This window comes from Aquarana catesbeiana, linkage group LG10 (genome assembly GCF_042186555.1).
Source record: "Aquarana catesbeiana isolate 2022-GZ linkage group LG10, ASM4218655v1, whole genome shotgun sequence".
In the NCBI taxonomy this organism is placed as follows: domain Eukaryota; kingdom Metazoa; phylum Chordata; class Amphibia; order Anura; family Ranidae; genus Aquarana; species Aquarana catesbeiana.
The window spans coordinates 182,645,901-182,668,531 of NC_133333.1; the positions used below are offsets into that span (position 1 = coordinate 182,645,901).

The 22,631-nt window shown below is 41.3% G+C and overlaps 1 protein-coding gene across 9 annotated transcripts in view; it reads left to right on the plus strand.

Annotated features, from left to right (window-relative positions):
- The window catches only part of SAMD11 (sterile alpha motif domain containing 11), a 265,271-nt gene that overhangs the window by 208,468 nt on the left and 34,172 nt on the right, over window positions 1-22,631 (plus strand). For all 9 annotated transcript variants that reach the window (XR_012236373.1, XM_073603041.1, XM_073603038.1 and 6 more), the window contains one exon: window positions 14,042-14,192. Coding sequence is in view for 8 of the 9 variants with exons in the window: in XM_073603041.1 (XP_073459142.1) it covers window positions 14,042-14,192 (151 nt within the window). In the remaining variant the exon portion in view is untranslated. The remainder of the gene's footprint in view (window positions 1-14,041; window positions 14,193-22,631) is intronic.

Here is a 22,631-nt window from a genome sequence, read left to right on the forward strand (position 1 = left end):
ATCAAGGCCGCTGCTTGACTAACCCGTTAGGGCTTTGATTTATTAAAATCATTACTCTCAATCCTGACGGAGAGTCAAAGGGTGGCCTTGATTTATTAAAATGTACCAGCCTGAGGGGGAAGGGATCCACGTCTCTAGATAGTAACAGATTCTAGGCTTGCCTATGATGGAGAAGAAACCAGATAATGTCCTCAGTTATGTAGGGGGCACAAACAATTATAAATCCTGTTCAAATTTCTCATGGTGCAAATCGAAAATAAAAAAATAGGTTCTGATAGGATATAAATAAATTAGCACCTTTTTTTTAGCTCATCTGTATGAAGCTTCCTAGCACAGTGGAGTAGTAGATAAAATATTAAAGCGTCTAACATGTTTTTCTTGCTAAAAAGGTATCCATAATTATTATTCCCGCCACATTCTCTAAAATGTGTTCACATCTAACTAGCTTAAAGTGTAATTCTACTGGTAGTTGAAATAATTTTAATTAAACCTAAAGTGCACTTGCCCCTTTAAATAAAAAATAAGAACTAAAAAAATGCAATATGCGTAAATGAATGGCAAAAAAAAAGGCCAAATATCATTAATTACAATAAAACTATAGTGCTTGTGCATAAATAATTTGATAATGCAATTGATTGGGTAAATGAATAAATAAATTTGATAATTCAATTGAATTATCAAATTATTAATGCACAAGCACTATGGTTTTATTGTAATTAGTGATATTTAGTGTTTTTATTGCGCCACTTAATTACGCATATTGAGGTTTTTTTATTTATTTAAAGAGACAAGTGCACTTTATGTTTATTTATATTATATATTGAATCCAAGGTTCAGACTTGAAAAGGTGCTGTTGGTGGTCAGAGTGTGACGTGTTTATTTTTTTTATATATTATAGTTGAAAATGTTTTATTTATTTATTTTTTTTCTGCTTTCATTACCTGCCTTGTTGCAATATTAATTTAGCTTTGGAAGTATTCTCTGTGCTTAGTGATGCTTGCACTTAACTTGTTCATATGGAAGCACTGTGTGCCCAACTGTATACACGTACTTATACAAATATTGGAAAAGTCTGATTGGGTACATTAGATATAGGAGGAGCCCAAACAAGAAGACAAGGCCTTCAAAATATTCTAGTTAAATATTTACCAGTTTTGCTAACGTGCTGCATTGATTTTGCCCAATGGTGGCTCAGTTATTCTTCCTCAAGATCAGGGGTCTCCAAACTTTCTAAACAAAGGGCCAGTTTACTGTCCTTCAGACTTTAGGGGGGCCAGCAGGAATAGGAATTCTTAAACAGTGTCCCGTCCCTTTTTTTTTTTTTTTTTTCTTTTACTAGTATTTATAAAGCATCAACAGTTTAGGCAGTGCTTTACATATTGTACATTCACATCACTCCCTGCCCTCAAGGAACTTACAATCTAAGGTATCTTTGGTATTAGGGGCAGGAATTATGTCCTATTGTTGGTGTCAGTGGGCAGTAGATTGTCTCGAATCAGCGGGCTTATTACTGCCCCAAGGGCCAGATAAAGGCAAGCAAAGGGCCACAGTTTGGAGACCACTATTCTAAAGCAACATATGTAGAAAAGTGAAAGTCAGTTTTAGAAGTTGTCTAGCTAAGTGCATTTGGGCTCTCAGGGACTGTCTGAGACCTGGCCAGTATTGACTGCACTCAGTACAGCTCACAAAGGAACTGTCTTTTCCACCTCTAGTGGAAAAGAACATGGTACTATTGGGATTTCTTCAACTGCGTTTAAAAACAGACACAAGTCTACCCCTCTGAAGTGCTGAATCCTTCAAGTACTAGAAGGTAAGGGAAGGCTGTGCTGGCTGCTTGAACTGTGTAAAGCGTTGTCAAAGTTCAGCCCGGATTGGCACACAGCAGGGGTCCGGTACGTCTCCATTCACCGGTTCAAGTCCGATTTCAGTCCGAATTTTTGGCTGAATTCGGACCTGAAAAGGACCAAAAGACACACAGGACTCCTGTGCAATTTGCACCGGAGCGGCTCCAGAGATGTGTGGACTGGCTCTATAGAGAGCCGGTCAATCTCCTGCTATGTGAATTGGATGCGGGGAAATCTGCATCCAGTTCGCAATAGTGTGAACCCACCCTTAGTCACATAAGGTAGATTACATTGACCCTGATTTACTAAAGGAGTAGAGCATGTTCGATTTCATAGTAAATTTTCATTTTGCAAAGAGTTGTGCTGACTTCAGTCACCCAATCATGTGCAAGAAAAAATGTTATTTGTGAACGATGATAAGTGAAAACATGAACATACTGTACTCTTTTAATAAATCAACCCCAAAGTATCAAGCATGTTAACAAACCCTCAACCCTAATCAGAAATGATATGTGATTACATGCTTGCTGGCAGGCTGAACTACATGGTGGCCCTTTTGGATTCCAGAAGCCAGATCTCTCCATTGGAATTCCTGGTTATGTCCAACTGCCCCATTCATTACAAGTATTCTTGTTTAATCGATTCATCATAGCGTAGTTTATACAAATATTTAGGGAGTCAAGCTGACACCTCCAGTGAGATAAAAGAAGCAGACAAATGATTCAATTCACTTTTGCCTACCCAAATTTAAAACCAAGGTTTTGGATAGGATTCACCTTTAAATGAACTATAAAATATCTGTTGCTGCCACTTCATGTACATAGACAGTATTTAGACTTAATAAAACCTGCATCAGTAATCATTTGCCGGATGTTGGGACAGTTTCACTGTCCTTTTGTATTTTTGGATTAGTCCACAGCCTGCACTGGGCACAGGCTATATGTATCGTGCATTAAATAGTAAACATCATTTTTAATGGTCTCACAGTGTATCTTGTAGAAGACAGTGTTAAATCGTGCTTCGATCCCCTCTATACAGACGGAGGTTGGAGCGGTGTTGATGGCTCCGCTGAGAAAGGGGACTAATATTTCAGGTTAGGCCTGTATTCTCTTCCGGGCAGCTGTGATATAAATGCAGATCCATGAAGATTTTTATCTTCGCTTTCTCCCGTCTGCTATTAATCCTGCCTTGTGATCCTGGCTTTACCCGCAGCCTCCTGGGCTTACAGTGTCACTCCATGTGATATTCCAGCTGTCAGAGGAACAGCCTGGACCCTGTACATTTATAGAGGCAGCGGGGGACTGAGTCAGGGTACCATATCTGGGCCTGTCACTGATAGCAAGGGACTTAAACGGCATGTCAACACCAGTAGCAGAAACAAGAAGATGCAACAGATACAAGCTAACCACTGCCCTGTTTCACGGATCCACAGTTCTAATGGTACTTAAAGCTGAACTCCAGGCAGGCAGCTAACTACACAGATGAAATACATATGAGAGTGGTAGTATCTGCCAAAGGAGTCTGGCATTCCAGAACAGATATGCTCTCTGCTGTAGTTAAGTTACACTTACAGACCTTGTCCCTTCCCCAGCCTGTGTTGGAGAAGCAACAGAGTTCACCTTTCTGTCACTCTGCTTTCTCCTCCTATCAACATGTTCCTTGTTAGCACATGAGCACTGCAGCAGGTCTGATTGGCTTCTTGTGTGAATTCTCCCTCTCCCAGTCAGAGCTCTGCAGGAAGATGGTAAGAGGCTGATAACAAGTAAGAATTGGGTACATAAAACTGCTTACATGGAAAAAGCAATATGTTAAGTATTATATTAATACATGGTTGCATTAATTTGTGTTTTTATATATTAGATTGGAGTTCAACTTTGAACATGGTAAAATTTGCAATTTGTTAACTGATTTAGCTTGACAGTCATGACTAACCAAAACTGAATTGGTGGGTTACATAATAGTTTGTCTCCAGCCCCTACAAGTAAGGTAGGCATCACCCTTTGGCAGCTTGATGCCCCATTACAGAGAATCATTTGGAGAAGAATAACACCATTATTTGATATTGATACCATTGGAGTATTTAGGTAAAACTAGTAATTTGTGAGAATATGCTGCAAGTGAAGCCCCTAAAGATATCAAAAAATCATGTTTAACATGCTAACATCCAAGGAAAACGTAAAACTGTATGTGGATTTGGCCTGTATTAGTATGGTGAACATACAGGCTTTATCAGTAAAGTGAAGAGCAACAAGCAGCAATCAAACCTTATAAATGAAAGATTTTCACTGTACTTAGGCTCTAAAAAGCAGCTGGCATAAATTGCGGGTAACAATGTAAAACATAAAATATGCAGCGCTAAAAAACTAATGCGCACAACAATTCATAAGTGTCCTCAGACCCTTGTGTATAAAACAGTACACGAGTTCATAAAGAGTCCATAAGTCTTTTCAAGGATACCCAAGGTGTATAACCAGACCACAGGTGAATAATAGATTCTCCACCGAACACCAACACACTGGGCCTCTTACCTGAAAGTATGGACCATTAGATTATCGGTGGTCAAACAGGCATTATAGTAATCCACTGGCTGATCTCCTCTCCTCTAAGGCAGTGTGCAAATGGATCCAGTATGTCCCTCAAGGATGGTAAATCCACAGGTCTCATGCATCAAAATAAAGGCAAACAAGTCCTCATGGTGCAGTATATCAACACGGTATAAAAGTTTTATTTCAAGTAAATCAGGATACTCACATCTAAAACAAGTAAAACGAGTGTGTCATAAAGCATATGGAGATATACTTTCCAACCCACAAGATGGCCATGTAGCGACCAGGCTCCACCCAATCAAACCTTATTGCCCTGAACTCACTACAGTAAATTGAAATGTGGTTGGTAGGGATTGCACTTAGTACCATCTCATAGTTACACATAGTCAGGTTGAAAAGACACAAGTCCATCTAGTTCAACCATAAAAAGAAAAAAAAAAAAATATCATCCAATCCCATATACCCAGTTGATCCAGAGGAAGGCCCCCCCCCCCCCCCCCCACGAAAAGCAGAATCCAATTTGCCACAGCAGGGGAAAACAATCCTTCCTGATTCCACAGAGTCAATCCGATTTTCCCTGGATCAATATAAATGTTAGTACCCAGTTATATTATGTACATTTAGGAAAGAATCCAGGCCTTTCTTAAAGCAATCTACAGAGCTGGCGAGAACCACCTCTGGAGGGAGTCTATTCCACATTTTCACAGCTCTTACTGTGAGGAAACCTTTCCGTATTTGGAGATGAAATCTCTTTTCCTCTAGATGTAAAGAGAGTTCCCCTTTGTCCTCTGTGTTGACCGTAAAGTGAATAACTCAATACCAAGTTCAGTATATGGTCCACTTATGTATTTATACATGGTGATCATTTCCCCCTTAATCTCCTCTTCTCAAGAGTGAATAAATTCAGTTGCTCTAATCTTTCCTCATAGCTGAGCTCCTTCATGCCTCTTCTCAGTTTGGTTGCCCTTCTCTGCACTTTCTCCAGTTCCCCGATATCCTTTTTGGGAACTGGTGACCAAAACTAAACTGCATATTCCAGATGAGTTCTTACTAATGATTTGTACAGGGGCAAAATGATCTCTCTCTCTCTCTGGAGTCCATACCTCTCTTAATACAAGAAAGGACTTTGCTGGCTTTGGAAACCACAGCTTGGCATTGCATGCTATTATTGAGCTATGATCTACCAAAACCCCCAGATCCTTCTCCACCATTGATTCCCCTATTTGTACTCCCTCTAGTATGTATGATGCATGCATATTCTTAGCCTCCAAGTGCATAACTTTACATTTATCAACATTAAACCTCATCTGCCACACAGTCGTCCAATTAGACAGTGCATTGAGGTCAGCTTGTAAATTGGTGTCATCTGCAAAGACAGATATGTTACTTTTAATCCCAGACCCAATATCATTTATAAAGATATTAAAAAGTAAGGGTCCCAGCACTAAACCTTGGGGTACACCACTGATAACCTTAGACCATTCAGAGTAAGAATCATTAACCACTACTCTCTGAATTCTGTCTTTTAGCCAGTTTTCTATCCATTTACAAACTGATCTTTCCAAGCCTGTAGACTTTATCTTACGCATGAGCCGTGTGTGGGGTACTGTGTCAAACGCTTTTGCAAAATCCATTTACACCACGTCCACCACCACCACCTCTGTCCAAGGTTTTACTTACATCCTCATAAAAAGAAATCAGGTTTGTGTGACTTCTGTCTTTCATGAATCCATGCTGTCTGTTGCTTAAAATATCTTTTTCCAGCAAGAACTCGTCTATGTGGTCTTTTATTAAACTCTCCAGTATCTTCCCAACTATAGAAGTTAAACTAACAGGTCTATGGTTACTTGCTAAAGACTTTGTTCCTTTTTTAAATATAGGCACCACATTGGCCCTACGCCAATCTAGTGTTACTATTCCCATCATTAATGCGTTCCTAAAAATTAGATACAATGGCTTTGAAATTACAGAGCTCAATTATTTTAGGATCCGTGGGTGGATGCCATCTGGTCCAGGTACTTTATCCACTTTATTTATTCTGTCTAAATATTTCTGGACCATATCCCTTTTGAGCCATTGTGAATCTTTTGGAGCTGTGTCACTACCACACCCATTATGGACATGAGGTCCCCCATACTCCTTTGTATACACAGAGCTGAAGAAAGTATTTAATAAATTTGCCTTCTCTTTGTCCCCAGTCACCCACTCTAGTAGATTATTTTTTAAAGGGCCTACATGCTCAAACCTGACCTTTTTACTATTAATATATTTTAAGAATTTTTTGGGGTTTGTCCTACTATCCTTTGCAATCTATCGTTCGTTTTGTTTTTTTGCGTCCTTGATTTCCTTTTTACATGTTCTATGATATTCTTTGTAACATTTAAATGACACTAGTGTTCTTTCATTTTTATATTTTTTAAAAGCTCTTTTCTTACTGTTTATAGCTTTTTTAACTTTGGCCGTGAGCCACATAGGTTTTATTTTTAGACTTTAAAACTTATTGCCCATGGGAATATACTTTACAGTGAGTTCACAAACAGTCACTTTGAATTCCCATTTCTGTTCTGTTTTCTTTGATGCCAGTATTCTCTCCCAGTCCAAGTCCTGGAGAGCAGCCCTCATCCTTGGAAAATTTGCTCTCTTGAAATTAAGTGTTTTTATCTTTCCCGTATATGTTTTTTGCTTACAGCTAACCTCAAATGAAATCATGTTATGGTCACTGCTACCAAGATGTTCCTTTATATGAACATTAGTAATAAGCTCTGCATGGTTTGAGATTACCAGGTCCAACAGAGCATCATTCCTAGTTGGGGCCTCAATAAACTGGACCATAAAATTGTCCTGTAATAGGTTTATAAATGTTTGCCTTTTAACTGTCCCAGCAGTGCCATTACTCCAGTCAATTTCTGGGTAGTTAAAATCCCCCATTATTATCACCGTCCTAGCCCTTTCACTCTCTGCAAGGAGCTGAGTCTCCACCTCCTCATTAACATTGGGTGATCTATAACAAACCCCAATGATTAACTTTGAACTACTCACATCTATATGCAGTTCCACCCATAATGCCTCAGACTTATCACACTCTCCATCAACCAGGTCCTCTTTCACACTCGCTTTGAGACCACTTCTCACATAGAGACAGACCCCGTCACCTTTCTTTTTACCCCGTCTCTCCGAAAGAGTGCATAGCCAGGAATATTAATAGCCCAGTCATGTGAGGCATGAAGCCAAGTTTCAGCAATACCAATTACATCATAGCTCTCCTCGTGCACCAGAGCTTCCAACTTACCTATTTTGCTTGGCAGACTTCTGGCATTGGTGAACAAATACTTTAATGCATTATTACATTTTGGTATTTTTCATATCTTTTTTTTTTGTAGTACAATTGGCACTATAATTTTCAATGGTTGATTGCAACATGGGAACTTTCTTGTCACCTGCCATAACCCTCCCCCCATTCCACCCTCCATTAATGTCTGACCCTTAACTGACCTGTCTGCCCGATGGAATGCTAGTACACCCTCCCCCCTTAATCCTAGTTTAAATACTCCTCCAGCCTTCCCATAAACTTCTCCCCCAGCACAGCGGACCCCCTTCCATTCAGGTGCAAACCATCTTTAGCATATAGGTTGCACCCCAATGAAAAGTCAACCCAGTGCTCTAGAAACCCAAATCCCTCTTCCCTACACTAGGTCTTTAGCCATGCATTCAGCTCTCTAATCTCCCACTGCCTTTCCTGTGTTGCACAGGCAATATTTCAGAGAATATCACCTTGGAGGTCCTTCGCTTCAACTTGCAGCTTAGTTCATTAAATTGATTCATAAGGAGCCTCCACCTTCCATGTATTCTGTCATTGGTTCCAACGTGAATCAAGACAGCTGGGTCATGCCCAGCCCCTCCCAGTAATTTATCAACCCGGTCCACCACATGCCGAACCCTGGCACCAGGGAGACAGCAAACCATTCGGTTGAGGTGATCCTGGCGACAAATTATTCTATCAGTCCTGATTATAGAATCCCCTATTACCACCAACTGTCTAGGCCGACCTCATTTCTCTTTGTAAGCTTTATTGAATAAAGACAGAACTCCTAACTGACAGGAAGAACAGGGGTAGGACCTTGCAGGAGGAAAGTCACAGGAAGGGTGAGATGTAATCAAAGCTGGTCTAAGGGAATATATTTATTTTTTAATGTTGGTGACAAGGCGGAGGCCTGATAAGTTTCCTACTAGCTAGTGAACTAGTAAGGTTTTAGTAATTGTGAGACCATTTAGATGTTGTGAGAACCATTGTGTCATCCAATTATGATATTACCTGCTAAAATATACACCGTATGCTTAGTACTATTGGTTAGGTTTTAAGAATGACTATCCATATTGTGCCCATTTAATAGGCTGTATTTTGCCAAATTCCTTATGGCATGCGGCTTATACTTCATGTAGACTGCAGCACCATTTTTTGCACTCTTTTTACAGTAGGAAGAACAAAAAAGCACTTTCTATAATTCCATAAAATCCATTAGCTTGTGTATATTTCCAGGCCATTTTTGTGCTAAATATGTAAACCTGCTATGTCTGGCACCTTCATTCTTTTTGTAAGCCTAAAAAAGCTTGAATGATGCAGCAACACCTTCTCCTCACCTTGTCCCATATCACTTGTCTTATTTGCTGTTACTTCCTGTGTGTCCATTGTGGCTACACTGCCATTGTATGCTAGGAGTGGATTGCATCTCATTCTGAGGACCATAGTCAGGAGAGTTGTAGAGGGAGGTGTATGAGAATAATTATAATGCTTAACACATATAAGCATTTATTTAAACTAAATCTAAGCCCAATAATATAAATTTTATATAAGCATCAACATGTAATTTCAAAATGTTCGATTATGTGCAAGTATGCATAGCACAGTTACCTCTGGGTGTGCTCTCCTCCAGTGATGCAAGATCCCCACTTCTACTGCATCATAGCCGCTACCATCTTCTTCCACATCCACTATCTTTTTTGTTTACCCAATTGGCAGCCAGTGATGATGTAATTCCTATGCATGCAGATGATATTGGTGAGCACCCTAAACAGCTAAAAACCTATTTCTGGGAGGGCTGGTTTGGAGCATTTCAGGGCCAGATTTGAACCTGTAGACTAGGCATGTCCATCCCGTGGTCCAATCTTGGCCCGAGTTCTGGTTTTGAACGGCCCACCTGGTTATTTGGACATATATATCTTTTGTGGCCCCCAATGATCTCCCAGCGCCCGGGGCCACAAAAGATATATATGCTGGCTGCCTTGGAGGGGACAGGGAGGAGGGGGGACGAGTGCCGTACACACAGGAGAATTTCCTGTTTACATGGCAGCCTCTGTAATAGGAAATCCGTCTCCTGCGCTGCCATTGGACGACTGTTCTGTTCATCAAAGGAGGCAGGACTTTGTATTAGGCCACCGAGAAAACAGGGGTTTTTCCTGTATGTAATCTTTTGGCACTCGTCCTGCCCCCTCCAAGGCTGCAGATGGATGGATGGGCATCAATCAGGCTGCATTCCTGGCAATGGTGGGTGCTGCATTCATGGCCATGGGGTTGCTGCATTCATGGCCATGGGGTTGCTGCATTCATGGCAACAGTGGGGCTGCATTCATGGCAATGGGGGGGGGGGGTTTGCATTCATGCCAATGGGGGGAGCTGCATTCATGGCACTTGTGAGGCTGCAGTTCTTTATTTAAATTTTTTTTTTTTTCCTGAAACTTCCCTCTTAAAGTGAAGGTGCCTTATACGCCAATAAATATAAATCCAAATAACATGCCCAAGCTCATCTCTTCACCAAACACAACCACAAAGGAAAGACAATTCTTGTTGGCCAGTGTATTAGTGCTTGAACGAACACACTTAGACTGAATTTGAAAAAAGTTTGGACACCCCAGCTGTAGACGTTGGTGCCTAACACAGCATCCCTCTACAGGGATCACCTTTTTAAGTGCCTGTGTCAATGGGCTTTTGTCTTTGTTGATGGCATCAGTTTGAGCTCATTCAGAATTCACTGACAGGTGCAGATGACCTGCAGCTGATCTCCCTCTGACCTGCTACAAGCACGTTTTGCATTCCTATTTGAATGGGAATGCAAAACCCATTTGAAATGAACAAAGGCATGTTGAAAAAGACCCTTACACAGACCATATTATTAAAAGCCCAACCTGATTTATGTTGGCCATACCCTGGATCAGGGCTGTTCATCAGAAACTGGATGCAATTTGCTAAGTCAACAAAAGTTGATAGTTCATGGACTTGTTGAAGGTGCCTACTGGAAAAATTTTGGATGCACGGTACCCAAATCCAATCAGATGCAGCTGCTGTTCAGGTATTCTGACAACCGCTGCAGGTGGCTGTCCGAATACAATAGGTTAGCAGAGAGATTCATATATCCTGTTTAGGATTGAGGAATCTGTTAGATTTCTTTTGTTCAGCCTGCAGGGTAAACTAAAGAAATGTAACTGTCTATGGACTGTTTTAGAATATTGTGATATTATGCAGCTTATATGAAATTACTTTTTTTGGATTACTTATTATGAGGAAGTATGCAGCTAAACAGAGAAAATCCACCTGTCTCCTCTTGCCACCTATAGGACCAAGCCTACAATGCCTAATAGTATATCCATCACTGAGTAGTTATAACAATATAGCTGTTTCCACCTGGTTATAAATGGATGGTAATGGGTAGGTAAGAATTATAATAGATGTAGAGGAATTTAATTTCTTGTTAGGTTATATAGCCTTTTCTAATAAAGGATAGAAAGAGTTTTCTATTTTGATGAGTTGTATTATTGTTGCTTTCCATTACATAGCTGTGAATTAGCAGTATAGTATTATTCATTACTAATGTGTTCATTATAGATATTTCAGAGACTTAAAAAAAAGCCTGCTTTTTTTCTGAGATTTTGTGCTAAATATGAAAGAGAGGATGTGGTTCTTTAAGACGGGCAAATACAGCGCTGATTCTTATCTCTGGGTGGTCAGACAATTTTAGCTTGCTGAATAATTCCGGCTTCCTTTAAATTCGCTGATGGCCCCCGCTCACCCTCCCATCTCTGTGGCTTGTGTTCCTGAAGCTGCCAGCTCTGACAGGCTATGACACCCCCGTGACTCTGCCAAGCGCAGCAGCCGGGAAGCCCCCCCAGGCTGAACTGCCATATCTCATCTACACAGCGCGTCTCACAGATAGCTAGGCATCCAGGAACACAGTTGGTAACCTGGAGCTTGAGGAGCCAGGATCTGTGGCGGGCAGACCTAGCCAAACTCAAAGCCCTCACCCCCAGGCAACTGGCTCAGCACCCCTAGAAAGCCAATTACCCAAGCAGTCTTAATTGTATAAAAGCTGTATATCTAGTTGTTATAATCATTCCATGTTTCATTTTTATTGGGATGTGTGATCCTGATCAAATTATACTAGTGTATGGTTCCTTTCAGTGCAGAACGCAATATAGCAGATATACGTGTTCATTTAACGAAGATTATTTTAAAGCATAATCCTTTAAAATAAGGGGCTGTAAAAATCACGAACTATAAACAGATATAAATTGAACCCACTTTCTTTTCATGAGAGAACAGTAAAACTATGGCCTCCTGTTAAAAAAAAAAACAACAAAATATATATATAATATATATATTGAGCTGCAGAACTTAAATATATATTCATCTGCACATACATTTAGTCTCCCTGTAAAATCCTGCAAATGCCTGCCAATCCTGCCAGTAAAATTCACATGTAATAATATGGCAACAATGCTGTATTCATCAATTACGGTCCTATTTTATACATTTACACTCTTGCTGCTAGCGCTGTTTTTATGACACGTGTGTGTGTGTGTATATATATATATATATATATATATATATGAACTTATCCTATGCAATATAATAATGAATTGTTTAGAATTACGGTACTATATCTGTGTAATTTCTTACCCATGCCTCACCTGTATGTTATGTATGGGTGGACCTAATATGAATCAGCATATTTACTGTATATGTGGTCTTTAACCATTACCATATTTCATATAACGTTCTTTATTAATAAAATTCAAATTTTTTTCAACTTGCCTCCACATAGTCATCCATCTCATCTAAAGTCCCACTTCTCCTTTCTTTTTTTTTTTTTTCAATTCAACCCACTGGTTGAACAAAAAAAACATGTATGGCCAGCTTAAGAGTGGGAAACGCTATCATGCTACCAATTGTGGAATTGTTGTAAGGAACTGGCCTGTTAGGGCTAACCCAGTGGTATAGTATTGAGTGTTTTTGACAGTTGCAAGCACATTGCCACAAACAGAATTTTTTAAAGCATGGAAAACCTTGTTGCAAGAGGTACAAACAGAGGAAGGGTGTTGACGTCCTATCAGCTCCTTCTGGTTAGTTGCAGGCCACTTGGCTGTGGGCACAGGGCAGACAGCCTGTCAACAATTCTCAGGGAATCGTCAACCCTTCTGTGGCACCCCTGAGTTTCCAGTGGCTCACCCACTCACTTATTGTTCTTTGAAACCAGCTGATGGATAGGACACATAATGCATATGATGATTACTGTTAAGCCTAGGTCACACTGATGTGATTTCGGATGCAACTTGGGTCACAATGAATCGCATGACAGTGGAAATAATATTTCTTTCAATGGTACCTGTTCACATCAATGAAGTGCAGCTGCAGTGCGATTTGGGAAAGGGTCCTGTGCTACTTTGGTGTGATTTACAGTGCGATTTGGCCCCATCAATATGCAAACCACATCCAAAAAACAATCAGTTGCACTACATAATCACACTGCAAATCTTTTAAAAATCACATTGCAGTAGTGTAAGCTGTAGTCAACTGTAGCTGTCAGCTGTTAGTTGCACTATTTTATATAATGCCAGTACACCCAGCTCTACTGTGGTCTGTGTGATACTCACCTGTGTGTGGGTACTTAGATAACCCATTCTGCAGGCACTAACCCAGGAGTAACTTACGCAAGTATGTCTCTAGCTGTCAGAGTTTGGAGAATTTCCAGGTTCATCTCTGCTATGGAGGCATAACTAACAAACCATACGGGTCCCTGGCTGACTTCCCACGTGAGGAATCAGACTTGGTCCTGGAGAGTAACCTCAGCCTGTGCGTCTGAGAGGTTGAAAAACCTCTTGAAATTCTTGCCAGTCAGGATTTATATAAATATTTTAACTGTATTTGTCTGGTCTATGGGTTATCGGTAATGCCCTATTTGACATCGGTGAGGAAAACTGGGCTCTTTCCACCTCCTCGCTCAGCCCCCTCCACCCAAGGGTGAGTCATTTGGCCGCATATGTTTTCTAGTTAACCGTGAGGCTCTAGCTCCAGTGGAATTGAAACATGTGGTTTTGATTGTGCAGAACTGAGAGAGGGAACAAGAAAGGGGGAGGAAGAGAAGCTAAAAAGGAAAATAGCGGAACAAAGAGGGCAAGATATGGAGCGGGAGCGTGATAAAGAGCTTAGTGAGCAGCCAGGTAATGATTGCTGCACATGGACAGATGAGTAAGGAGTTCCGGAGAAGATGTGACTTGGGGGCGGAAGATGCAGGATATCTGTGTCAGCAGATGCCTTGTGAGAAGCTTGCCTCACTCCCGGGTGTTTCAGCTTCAGACAATATCTACTCTTCTTTTTTCCAGATCTGTTGCGGGCACGCCAAGAAGTGGCAGCTGCTGTGGTGAGAAACCCAGGAGCCATGGAAGCTCACATACCCACCTCAAGTAACTCCTCAAGTCAGCGGAGGAAGCAAGGCCTGCCACAGCATCGGGACACCTCCCACTTCACAGACAGGTACAGTGAAACCTATGGGCAGTCCTAAGCCGTGTGCATCTAATACTTTAAATACATAATTCAGCATATGCATATTATGTTCCATATGGTTCTACTAGTTTAAAGAGCAGGTAAACATAAACTGAATGGCTTAAATAACAAAGCAAACCCTAACATTAAAGTAGAAGTCCACCCTAACACCAAAATCCCTGCATCTATAGACATCCACGATCTAACACTAACCTATCTAGCCCTGTGAAGAAGAAATCCGTATACATACCTTTTCTGCAGCCAATCCAACCCAATCCCACTCTCCATTCATTTCACAGCCGTTGTCGGCTGTGTCCTCTGCAGAGCTTCCGCTGCTGGTGATCGGGTCGGATCGGCTTCAGAAAAGGTATGTATACTGTTTTTTTTCTTTAGAGGGCTAGATAGGTTAGTGTTAGATCGTGGGTGCCTATAGATGCAGGGATTTTAGTTTTAGCACTTTAAAGGATAAACATAATTGATTATCAGGGTTTAAATTAGTTGAGATAGAAATGGCATTGGAGGAGGGGCAGTGGTTTTCTATACACCGCTGACTTCTATCAGGAAAGCCCAATGTTTATAGATTCATTGGAAACTATACTTAGTTTTCAGCTCTGCTATATGTTCCTCCAAGAATTTAATTCCCACATTGCCCCTATTGGTCCCGCATACATAGGGATGGTGCCTTTGACACTGCCAAGAGAAGTTGACAGGAGGTTATAAACAACCAGGCTGCAAAGTTTATCAAACACATCCTAAGACCATTCTTAAGACCGTTAGGCTACTTTCACGCTGAGGCGCTTTACAGGCGCTATAGCGCTAAAAATAGTGCCTGCAAAGCACCTCTCCTGTCACTCCATTGTGAAAGCCTGAGTTCTTTCACACTGGAGCGGTGCGCTTGCAGGACGTCAAAAAGTCCTGCAAGCAGTATCTGTGGGGCGCTTTAGGAGCGGTGTATACACCGCTCCTAAAACGCCCCTGCCCATTGAAATCAATGGGCAGCGCCACCAAAGCGCTTCAGCAGCAGTGCTTTTAACCCTGTCATTGACCGCTAGCGGCCGGAAAAGCGCCGCTAGCACAACAGTAAAGCGGCACTTTACCGCTGACGCCCCTCCTCACCCCAGTGTGAAAGTGCCCTTAAGGAGATGTGGCCTACACCAGGAGGTGCTTTGGTCCTCTTTTCAGGTATTAGAGCTGCATAACTGCACATATACAACATTTTCCCATAGATTTTAATGAAAAAATTGATTTTTCTGCAAGCCTGAATTTTTATTAAGTCCTGGGAGGTGGAACAAGAGTGCTGCCTGGTCCAGTGTAGGCTAAGGCTCCTGGATCAGATTGTACATACAGGTAATAAGGGGGTATTTTTAGCATCTGGTGGGGGATTGGTTTGTTTAAATGTGTAGTTCTTCTTTAAGGTGTAACTGATTGAATAGGTGAAGACCCAAATCCACCTGAGATAGATGTGAACTACCTCACCTAAGCTAAATTGGTTGCCCTTCACCCTAGCAATAATATGCCACATTACTGCCTGTGCAAAACGCTTGGAGCCTCTACTGACCCTGACCAAATTGAAAGTTACTGTCTGCCTGTGCAAGATGGGCTCTTCTTAAAGGTGCATTCACACCTGCAAATTCACCATGCCTGAATCTAATCACAGGCTGGGTGCATTTGCAGGTGTGAATATACCCTTAAAGTGGTTGTAAACCTCCAACATGAAATATGAACAAAGCATAGCCCTCTATAGTGTGTACTTGTCTCAATTAAGAGCACTAATGCCGTGTACACACGAGCGGACTTTTCGACCGGGCTGGTCCGACGGACAATCCGATCGTGTGTGGGCTTCAGCGGACTTTTCCAGTCGAAAATCTGACGGACTTTAGATTTGAAACATACTTCAAATCTTTCCGACGGACTCGAGTCCGGTCAAAAAATTTGCTTGTCTGTATGCTAGTCCAATGGACGAAAACCCACTCTAGGGCAGCTATTGGCTACTGGCTATCAACTTCCTTATTTTTGTCCGGTCGTACGTCATCACGTACGAATCCCTCGGACTTTGGTGTGATCATGTGTAGGCAAGTCCGTTCGCTCAAAAGTCCGTCAAAAGTCTGACGAAAGTCCGCCGGAATGGCCGTCGGACTTTTGTTCCCGAAAAGTCCGCTCGTGTGTACACGGCCTTAGTATCACTCCTGTCTGCTGCTTCAGTCCTCTGCTATCACGAGTCACTTCTGACATGTTTTCCTGACACCAAGAGAAAAATGGTGACGGGGAGAAATCTTCCTGCTGTCAGAACATAATAGATCAGTGGGAGTGATTCCCCCATCCACATCGACTGGGTGAATCGGGTCTTTTTTTTTGTTTTCAACCTGCTGGATGAACAGGGAAAAAATGAATAATGTATGGCTTACCAGCATGATGCCTCTTTGAATCTGCCTGAGGCAGACCCCGCCTACTTGTTTTTAGCTTGTAGACACTGCCAATCATTGCTTATATGATCAGCAGCTCTGTAGATTCCAAGTACTGTGTTCAAGGGAACTATCCTGTTGTGGGGTGAGAGGCAACTCATTTGCTCCTAGCATTGCATTTTCTTTCTGCTATTTCAGTATTTTTTTTTTTTAACCTAATCCTACAGTTCTTTAAATATAAATATTGTGTGACATAGATTAAAGTGTTTGTTAAGGTCAAAAATTTTCTTCTATAGTTCCCTCTGGTGTATAACACTAAGCTCCCCAGTGGATGTCATTTAAAAAAATATGCAGTATAAAAGCTTACTTCAGAGCGCCGTTCAGGGCTCAACTGACTGCCCGCCGGTCTCCTGTCCCGATCTGACAGCTGCAGGGAGAGGTGCTGGGAAACCCCGCTGATGTCAGCCGAGAGGAGGGGAGGAGACCAGCGGGCAGTCACATGAGCGCCGAACAGCGCTCTGAAGTAAGCTATTATACCACATATTTTTAAAAATGACATCTACTGGGGAGCTTAATCCTTTATAATAGACGGAACAATTGAAGAAAAACACTGGTTTTTTTTTTGCTTTTTTTTAGAACAGGAGGGGTTTAGGGAGCGTACAAGCAGGGTGGGAGGGGGGAGGAGGACAGAGGAGACAGAGAGCAGGGCTGCGGCTGATGGAGGCATGTACGCTGACAGCGGTATCAGGGCTCAGCAGCTCTGATTATCGTGGTCAGCGTACAGAGGGGGAGGGCAGAAACTGGCAGGATCAGCCAGGTATTTTAGGTGATGCAATATATATATATATATATAATATATATATATTTTTTTTTTGGGGGGTTAACAAACACTTAAAGTATAGAAGCCACACGTAAATGCACCTCTTTGTGTAATAAATGACATCTATGAAAGTGGTAACTAGTATATATGGTGTAAGTACATTGTGAGAAATGGTGCCAGCTTAGTGACATCAGCAAGACAGTACAGAGTGCAGATTGAGAGGTGCGAAAGTGCACAGTGAGTAAGCAGTGGTGTGTGGGCAGCCTATAATAGCCCTGACGCACACAGGCACAGCACATCGGGACTGGGAATTTGCTAAGCTCCATCTTTCATAACAATATGTTTGAAGTAGTACTTTTATAATCACACACACACAAAAGCTTACAATAAAAAAAAAAATCCAAGGTTATCTAGCAGTGGATTTTACAGTATTTTTAATGTGTCTTCACTTCTTTTTATTAAAGCTGACCTTGCTTTATTATCAAAGTAAAAACACACAAAAAAACAAAACAAAAAAACTCTAATATAATTGAGTATCCTGTGATGAATATATTGTGGAGCTTCTGTATTTGAAAACATACAAAGAGCATTTACTGCAGACATAAGTTTGCTGAAAAGGCAGGCGCAGGACAAATCTTGCTGACATCACATGACCAGGAGAAATGCAGAACTGTTTCCTTGGCAATGCTAGGAAAAATTCACTATAAAGTAAAATAAATTCTTGCACTCAACCCAAGGAAAATTATGATGGACTGTTGCAACTGAAGTATTCTGACCACTGGGCCAATAAACTGTACTAAACAAAGAAAAGGTACGCTGTCCCTTTAAATGGGTAAATGCATGGGAAAAAAATAAGCAATTTGATAAAACAATCAATATGTGCTAACATTTGCAATCACAAATCAGTGCAACTATGAAAACAATGAATGCGTGTGCTGGCGCTCTTAATTATACATAAAGAATATATACAGTTGTGCAAATCCGATTAAAAAAGATCCAGATATAAATACATGTGCAATATTTCTTAGTGAAATAAAATCCACCAGACAATATCTAATGCAGTAAAAAGTCCATATGCAGTTGATGGTGACTGAGGTTCTCAGTGCTTAAAAAAATCCACTTATAAGTGCTCCAGTGCTCAAAGGTGTTCCTTAGAAAAAAAGAGGGGCCTCTTACCAAATGGAAATGATCTTGAATTACAAAAGCACACAAACTCCGCCTCCAAGATAAGTACTCTCACTGGCAACAAACTTCCGATGGTGCACTCTCATCGATGGACTACCTGAACCAGCTCTTAGGGAGAAGCCTCATAGTGCAATACAATCAGATCATCTTTATTAACAAAAGAATTGCACTTACTTTAAGGCAGTTCAAAAATGGCAGTCCTCTGGGATCTCCAATCCCAAAGGACGCTATTTGTGGGGAAACGCGTTGGAGCAGAGTCTGCGAGTGACGTCATCATGTGCCGGCGAGTCGGGCGACACCGCGGCAGGCTTGTTTTACAATTGCTGCCGTTTTTTTTTTGCCATATTTTTAAAAATGACATCTTCTGGGGGGGCAATTGTAAAACAAGCCTGCCGCGGTGTCGCCCGACTCGCCGGCACATGATGACGTCACTCGCAGACTCTGCTCCAACGCGTTTCCCCACAAATAGCGTCCTTTGGGATTGGAGATCCCAGAGGACTGCCATTTTTGAACTGCCTTAATGTAACTGCAATTCTTTTGTTAATAAAGATGATCTGTATTATGAGGCTTCTCTCGAATTGTAATCTACATTGCCTTTGCGGAGAGTGGCTTTCTGACCCAAAATGGATGGTTCATGTAGTCCATTAATGAGCGTGCACCATCAGAAGTTTGGTGCCAGTTAGTACTTATCGTGGAGTTTGTGCGATTTTGATCTCTGTAATTTGAGATCATTTCCATTTGGTAAGAGGCCCCTCTTTTTCTCTAAGGAACACCTTTGAGAAGCACTGATAAGTGGAATTTTTTAAGCACTGAGCACCTTAGTCACCAGCAACTGCATATGGACTTTTTACTGCATTAGATATTGTCTGGTGGATTTTATTTCACTAAGAATTATTGCACATTTATTTATATCAGGACTTCATCATATCTGTTTATTTGCACTACTGTATATATATATATATATATGATTAAGAGCACCAGCACACATTCATTGTTGTTCATATTTGCACTGATTTGTGATTGCATGTGTTAGCACATATTAATTATTGTTTTTTTTTTTTCCAATTTGCTTTTTTTTTTTGCATTTATTCATGCATTTATCCATTTAAAGGGACAGCACACCTTTTTTTAAATTTAATGCTAAGATGACAGAGTGCATTGGGCAGGGTGGGATCTGTACTGCCAAAACATTATTCAGATAATGTTTTTATAGAAAAACAAAACAAAAACTGTAATTTTGTTCTTTTAGTGTCTAAGTAGTTTGCTTTTATAGCATACTTTTTTTTTTTTTTTTTTAGTTGACAGTTCCTTTGTAAGATGTTTTAGGGTTGCAGGCATAGGTGCTTTCCAGATGGCGAAAGACTACAACTAACTTTTATTCAAATGTTTGTGTGGAATTCAACGTAAGGCAAAGCTGTATTTATATGACTCTTACACCTTGCTTAGCATTACAGGTACAATAAGTATCTCTAAAGCTCTTTTCACTCATGTTATTTGATTTTGTGGACCTGCACATTTATTGGGACCACAGAACATATAGTACATTATATATAGAGTACATTCTGCTGTAAAGTTATGGGGTCCTCCAGCAAGTGTCCCTTGAAACCATTATATGGTGTCTCTTTACAATCATTAACATTGTGCAGTTGACTTTTTTTTTTTTTTTTTTTACTGTTTTGCAATACTCTGAATTATTTGATATAGCACCAATCACAATAAGTAAGGAGGAGAAGTCTTCTGACAATCAAAAAATGAGTAGGGTCTGTTTCATACGACAGCTTAGCTGTGGGAGCAGGGGAAATTTGCATTGGTTAAAATAGAGTTGGCTCTTGTGTTGGTTCAGATCAGGTCAACAGGTGTGTTTTTTAAAGGTAATATTTGTTCCATTTCCACTCTAGCTCATAGTCAGTTTCGGTGCTCAGAATCTGGCAGTCTTCTTTGACTAAAAGTGACTCAAGTAGATATTTTATTTTCCCCTTTTATGTGTAATTCTAATTCCTGGCTCTTCTGAGTTTTCCTTTCTTTTTTTCCCCCCTTTAGTCTCTGTTGTTACACAGGGAGTGCTGGTTTCTAGGCAAGAGCAAAGTGGTCTTAAGATGTTAATCTCACTCTTTGGAAGGATGACTAGGCGCAGAGCTCTGGAAGGATGTGTAGGATCAGTCTCTGCAGTAGGATTGCATTAAGGGCGATAGCGTTGTGGGAACATGTGTGAGCGAAGGGGTTTGCACTTTGGCTAACCCTTCCCATCATGGGGAAAGCTACAGACACGCCAGTTGTGGGGATTGCATGGTTCCTGTCCAGCATAACTCCAGGAAAACCTCCCAACCTCTGTGTGGCCTGGATGTCTTCCAGGGAAGCCAGAGGAAAAGATGAAGAAAGCATGTTTGCGTGGGGGAAAGAGCAGGAGAGAAGGGAGCAAGTGTGTCTGAGGAGCTAGATCTGGCTCTGACCTGTAATTTCCATCTGGAAGGGAGCAATTCCTTATTTCTGTTCCAGACTTCATGAGGAAAGAGGGGAATGTGGTTGTTGTTTAGCACCAGATAAAAGATCATTGTCTGGGCAGGACCGGATCTTCTGCCGTTGATGCTGGCAGAGGACTAGTAAATAACGGTTGATTCCAGTAAGGGGCGGGAGAGTCCTGGGGCTTTCTATAGGATCAGTGTTTGGCAAACAAAAACTGCGGTTGTTTTTCTTCTGTCTGGTGCAGGCTTGACAGGGTGGGATTATCTGGCTCCCAGAGGGGCCTGTTGCCAGACACTTTTTTTTCCCCCTAGCTAAATGGTGAGACAAGCCTGAAACTCTTGTGACATTGTCAGACTGGAGATAAGCTGAGCCAGTCACTCTGGTTACACAAGCCCAACAACCAATAACTATTTTTTTTCTTTCAAAAAACACTTTTACTGACATATTTTAGATTTTTTAAGCATTTAGGAATCACTCAACACTCAGTAATTTTACTAATATTGGAATTGTCTAGGAGCGGGGGGGGGGGGGGGGGGGTGGGGAGTGTTGGAAGAGGACATACATAAAGCAGAACTTTCCTTTTTAGGATTAAGTTCCGCTTTAAGGAGTGTCTGATAAACCAGTGGCTAGACACCACAACGGACAAGTCTGTGGACCCCACTGTCAGCCTGCATACATGTAGCCCATGCCCCTTTCTCTCCCAGAAGTTTCTCACATGGCCTCTTATTAAAGAGGAGTTCCAGCCTGGGTGAAAAAAAATGAAGTCAGCAGCTACAAATACTGCAACTGCTGACTTTTTCCGCGGCCTGTCTCCCGGAAGTGGGGAAGGGGACCTGTCAAAAAACGGTCCCTGTTCCCTCCCTTCCCTGAAAGGTGCCAAATGTGACATGGGGGGCATAGGAGCCTATAAGCAGAAGTTCCACTTTTGGGTGGAACGCCACTTTAAGCATAGTAATCCATCGCAACCAGTCAAAATGAATTCTACAAAAATCTGACCAATAAGTCTATTTTTCTTTTTCACATAAACCTGGCAGTATGAACAGTAGGTGTTGTAACTCCAGATCACAAGGATAACTTGCCACAAATTTGTGGCAGTGTTGAATTGTAAGTCTGTTAACTTGCTGCACATTTTCAGTGGCAAGTTGTACACTTGTAGAGCACTTAAAGCACAAGTTCTAGTTGACACTTTTACAATTTGTAGCAAATTTGCATGACAAGTCTCTGGCAAGAGCAAAGTTGCAGTGGTGAGTCTACAGCAAGAGCTCTGCAAGTCACAGTGACCCCTGTGGTGGATGCACAACATAACTGAACCAGAACTTGCAGGATGTTTGCAAAGGAAAGTTGATCTGGAGTCGTGCAATGCAGACTTGCTGCAATTGTGCAACAAACTTGTGAAGCTTGGCAAGTCTAACAATCGCTTAGCAAGTCATTTTCAAACTTGCAGCTCAATTGCTTGCTATATGGGAACCTGGATACAAAGGGATGTGAAACGTACACCTGAATCAAACATGCAACTCGGGGCCAGTACAGGTTCCTTGCAAAATAATCAATTGGCCTGCT